General features: G+C 54.5%; 2 protein-coding genes across 2 annotated transcripts; one reads left to right on the top strand and one right to left on the bottom strand.

Annotated features, from left to right (window-relative positions):
- Positions 1 to 248: 248 nt before the first annotated feature.
- Positions 249 to 1,226, bottom strand: BDP81DRAFT_71934 (uncharacterized protein). Its single transcript, XM_060596203.1, has 2 exons — positions 989 to 1,226; positions 249 to 847 (listed from the first exon to the last, which is right to left on the bottom strand). The coding sequence occupies exons 1-2, from the start codon at positions 1,105 to 1,107 to the stop codon at positions 517 to 519; spliced, it is 450 nt and encodes a 149-aa protein (XP_060441897.1). The 5' UTR covers positions 1,108 to 1,226; the 3' UTR covers positions 249 to 516.
- A 1,540-nt stretch (positions 1,227 to 2,766) lies between these two features.
- On the top strand, positions 2,767 to 4,263 carry BDP81DRAFT_397190 (Bestrophin, RFP-TM, chloride channel-domain-containing protein; the record flags this gene model as incomplete). The annotated part of the gene is made up of 1 exon (XM_060588281.1): positions 2,767 to 4,263. One exon carries the CDS (start codon positions 2,767 to 2,769, stop codon positions 4,261 to 4,263), a length of 1,497 nt encoding a protein of 498 aa, XP_060441896.1.
- Between the last annotated feature and the right edge of the window lie 627 nt (positions 4,264 to 4,890).

The raw sequence follows: 4,890 nt of genomic DNA, 5'->3' as shown, positions 1-4,890 counted from the left end.
GGATGGCGGGCGGCATGTGGGAAAGACGGCGGCAGGCAGATCCATGCCGTCCGATTAGAACCCGCGTCCCCCGAAGAAAAGCTGCCGGCTGCGCGTCTGAGAGCGTCGTCGTTGTGAGCCTTGAGGCAAAATTGCCGGCCGACTGACGCTACGCCGCTCACAGCCGCACGCGAGTGACCTTGCGAGGCGCGCCGGCACAGAGGACCTCCCGGCTTCTCGTTGGCTCAGACTGGAGGCTGCCGTGAGGGCAGTGAGCACTGGAAAAGTGAGGTGTACTCCGTAGGCGTGCGTGGCTGTCGAGGACTTGCTGACTGTGCAGCGGCTGGTGGCCACACAAGTATCCGTAACGAGCAGCGGCTTAAGCTTGAGCTTCAGTTTCAGACATTGAATGCTAGGCGTGCCAACTTGGATTATTAAGGGGACTCCGCCAAGACCCAGTGTGATGTCGGTGATGATGGCTTGAAAGGTGCTGGCGAGATTGGCACGAAATGAACAAGAGATGGCGCCTGGCTCGCCTCACCCGCCAAGACCCAAATATTCCAACGCTTGCTTAAAGTTGCGGGCACTTCGGCGTGGCACGCCGCACGGCTCCAGACGGGAGGGCAGCCTGGAAACAGCAGGATCGTCGTCTCGCCGCCCGTCCTTCGTATCGGCATTCGTACGGTACAAAGTAACACTGCGGCCAATACACGTCCAATGCCCTGTACGTAGACCGGGCCTGGCCATCAAAGACTCAGGGTTTCCACTGAGGTCTCCAGGCACACAGATGGGGACCCTCGGGGGGTTACCATTGTCGCCTGTAACGTCTTTCAGGGGCACGAACCATCGGTGAGCAAGGCCTAGGGACCTAGGGAGTACAGGTTAGCCCATGTGTATCTCATCGCTGGTCGATGAGCCGTGAGTTCTGAGGGACGCATGGGTAGGTTTTCACACGCAAAGGAAGAAGTGTGCTAGAACCAGAGGGAGTGAGAGGGAGCAACAGACTCACTGAACAAGAGTTTGGAGGCATCGGAGTGCAGAGTGACCCGACCTGTATCCGTACCTTACATTGCAGCGTCTTGGATTCTTGGCAGAGGAATGAGTCAATAGCGAATCAATCTCGATCATCGGCTGAGGGAAAGGTGGAGCAGGAAATCAATGCTGTCAACGGCCTTGGCCAGGAGAGACCCGTCTGCGGTGTCGTTTTGTCCAATCATCGGCAAAGCTGCTATTTTCTGCGTCTCTTTGCCCCCGTGGAGGTGCATCTGGGCGACCCAAGATGAGTGCCAGAAACAAGAAAGCCGAAATTCAGGGAATCAAGCGATCAACTTGGGCGCCTCCACGTGTCGATGGCGGTCGGGCTCAGCTCAGTGGGCAGATGAATGGAGCGAGTGGAGGAACTGCGATGCAAGTAAGCTCGACAGCCGCCAGCATGCTCGTGCGAGCCCGATTCTTTCTGCCTGTAGATCAGGAGCAATGTTTTTTTTTGTCAGCGCGCAGGATATAAGTGCGTGGTGATGATGGCCAATGTGTACGAAGATCCCGTTTGGGAGTTGATGCAGCAGTTGAAAATCAACCCAAGGCATTCGTACGTGCAGTGAGACTGTGACATTTCAGACTCGTCAGACTAGTCACTCACCCAAATGCTGCAAAGGCAACTGCAAAGAGAAGAAGAAGGAGCAGTCCTGACGAAGTGGAGCCGCATGGCCCCTGTTTCAGCTCCGCCCCTTGATCCTTCCACCGCTTTCCACTTGGGTCCGAATTGTGGGTTCCTTCCCCGGGGCTGGCTGCTCCAAGTGCCCCACACCCTTGTCTCTCGCTCCTTCCCTAGGCCTGACAATTTTTTTTTGGTAGACTGGGGCAGGAACAGAGGAAACACACGCTTTCCATTGGGCGAAGAAAGGCAGGCATTGGCCGTTTGACGATCCGGCAGCGGGAAGGTGTGAAGGTCTGGACTGAAGAGGAAAGGCGCCAAGGGGTGCATCTGTGGCCTGCAGGAGCGAATGTTCTCTCTCACAGGAAAGAGCGAGCCGTTGGGCCAAGAGGTGGAAGTGGGAGCAAGAGCGAGAAAAGACGGTAAAAAAAATTCAAGTCATGAAAATAATCAGTGGCCACAGACGCGACGGTGACATTTCTCTTCTCTTGGCTGCTGTTCGCCGCGTACTTAACAAAACATCTCCTATTTCACATCTCTTCCTCCTACATCCCCTTCTCCTTCTGACTCTTCCTCTTCCGCTTGGAAATCCCCTCCAGTCACTACTACTTCTTCATCTTTTCTTTTCGTCCGACACTCGCTTTCACCAATTCAACCCCTGATCACCACCAAGTTCCTACTTCACGGTACCTGTGCTTACCACACCATCTCACCTCCCGGCCCTGGTCGACTTCCACACCATCAGCGCCCTTTTCGAGTTTAACTCCCGTCTAATATCCCAACTTCACACAAGGTCCCCCCTCCTTCTCTCATCATCCTTCCGACCAATTTCGTACCCCTTCCAGCGTTACGCTTCATATACCAAACACTCCCGCGCCAAAAGCTACCTTACCGTCCTTACGGTCCCTACTCTTTTCGACCAACCATCCCTCACTCCCGCCGCCATCGTTGCCGATTGACAGACAGGGTCTGTCTATAATCGACACGTTAGGAGCATATCAAAGAGCTCCTCCTCCCCTTCCCGCTCCCCTCCTTCCCTCCCGCTTTCGGATATGCCACACCTAAACACCTCGGCCTACGAAGTTCCAACAATCAATATACCAACCAACGACTCCGGAGTCACGCCTCACATCATGGCTGAAGAAGGCGGTCACCATGCGCCCACGGGCGGCAACAACCACAACCCTGCCAGCGACAACCAGAACCACCAGGATTTCACCATTAAGCCGCGCATGACCGACTTCAACATGGAAGAGCTGCGCGACACAATGTCGCCCACCGGTCCCATGACCCCGAACCCCTTCAGCAGAAAGAACACCAGCATCGACATTGACGATTACTTCACCGGCCCTCGCGATATCCTCAAGCACTCCAAATGGCCTCTCTTCATGCAAATGCACGGCAGCATTTTGCCCAAGATGGTTGTTCCCCTGATTTGGATGTCTCTCTGGTCCGCCGCTATCACCGTCATCGACAAGTACCGCACCACTATGGGTGTCGACTCTGTCCTGCTTACCGTACTGGGTTTCGTTGTCGGTATGGGTCTTTCTCTGCGCAGTTCTACCGCCTATGAACGTTACGCCGAGGGTCGCCGCTACTGGGCCCAGCTCATTCTCGCTACCCAAAGTCTTGGTCGCGTCTTCTGGATTCACGGTGGTGACAACGAAGGCATCGATCCCAGACAGTCGCTGCTCCGCAAGGTCGGCTGCATGAACCTGCTCCTCGCCTTTTCCGTTTCCCTGAAGCACAAGCTTCGCTTCGAGCCCTACACCCAGTACGAGGACCTCGAGCACCTCGTCTCCCACATGACGACCTTTGCGCAAGAAGCCACGGCTGCCGAGCCCGAGAAGATGACCCTGAAGAAGAAGAATTTCTTCAAGGAGACTGGTGAATACCTCGGCGTCTCCTTCGCCGCCAGTAACCCCCGCAAGACCATCAAGAAGGCCTCCCGTCCTCTCGGCAACCTCCCCCTCGAGATTCTCTCTCATATCTCCTGCCTCATCGACAGGATGGTCGAGGACGGCCAGCTCAAGGTCCCCATGCAGCAAACCCTTGCCTACAACAACGTTGCCCTCCTGAACGACATCATGACCGGAACCGAGCGTGTCCTGACCACACCTCTCCCCATTGCGTACGCCATTGCCATCAGCCAGATCACCTGGGTCTATGTTATGCTGCTCCCCTTCCAGCTGATTGACAAGCTCGGCTGGATCACCATTCCCGCCACCGTCGCCGCGTCATACATCATCCTCGGTATCCTCTTCATCGGTCGCGAGATTGAGAACCCCTTTGGCGAGGACGTCAACGATTTGCCTCTTGAGGTCTACTGCGAACAGGTCGCCTCTGAACTCGATATCATCGCCTCATTCGAGAAGCGCGAACCCTATCGATTCATGGAGTCATCCCAGAACTTGCCCTTGTTCCCTGCCAGCATGGCTCCCTACAACATCTGGATGGACCGCTCCGAGAACCGCGTCCGCGAGGCAATCAAGTCCAAGCACAACACCGTCTTCGAGTTCCGTAAGAAGGTCATTCTCGAAAAGGTGGCGTCAAGGGCCGGCAACACGGCGACAGAGAAGAAGCCCAGCAGCGAAGGCACCACCACTATTAATGGCGACCACAATGTCTAAACAGACTGCGTGTGCCTTCAATTTGCTTCCAGTCTTTCTTCATCTCTCTCCCTTCCCCTCTATTTGAATTGGAAACGGGTTGGGCGAGAGCGGGTTTAGCGATTTACGTCAAGGAGCATTTACGGCACGGAAAAACAAAAGATTCTTTCATACATTGCCCCGACAGGTGGCTTTTTGCGGCATAGGAATGGTTTCGGATCTTTCTTTTCACTGTAATTACCTAGTTTCTGGATGACACAAAAAAGGGACAGGTGTGGTTTTGAGCGTGGCATTTTCTCTCATGGTATTGAGACGACTACAGAAACAACTCTACAAGAGTAGACATCAAAATTAAATGGAAAACATTTCAAAATGAAGAATTTCCCAATAACTAGTGCCAAACGTATCACTTTGAGCACCTTGCGATGAAGTCTTAGATCCTCTGCTTATCTCACTACTACAGGATATAGATACACACGACCTTTCCACCTCGACAACAAGATCCCATCCCCGACCTCGAAAACCTGGGCACTATCGAGCAACGGCGCGGGCCGCCCTCCGTAAAGTGGGTGTGTGTGTGTGGGTTTCCTCGGACCTCCATCGACCGGGGTCTGAGGCGGAACGTCAGACCAAGCGGAAACCAACCCA

The sequence above is a fragment of the Colletotrichum phormii genome (genome assembly GCF_030913505.1).
Source record: "Colletotrichum phormii strain CBS 102054 chromosome Unknown BDP81scaffold_18, whole genome shotgun sequence".
Lineage (NCBI taxonomy): Eukaryota > Fungi > Ascomycota > Sordariomycetes > Glomerellales > Glomerellaceae > Colletotrichum > Colletotrichum phormii.
The sequence above is the reverse complement of the archived record's forward strand: the minus strand, read 5'-3'. Positions and strand labels throughout refer to the sequence as shown.

Bases quoted from the DNA above. Each gene is read 5' to 3' on its own strand.
- BDP81DRAFT_71934 (XM_060596203.1), bottom strand. From the start codon at position 1,107: ATGATCGAGATTGATTCGCTATTGACTCATTCCTCTGCCAAGAATCCA. The intron at 848-988 runs GTGAGTCTGTTG...TGTACTCCCTAG, and splicing joins TGCCTCCAAACTCTTGTTCA to GTCCCTAGGCCTTGCTCACC.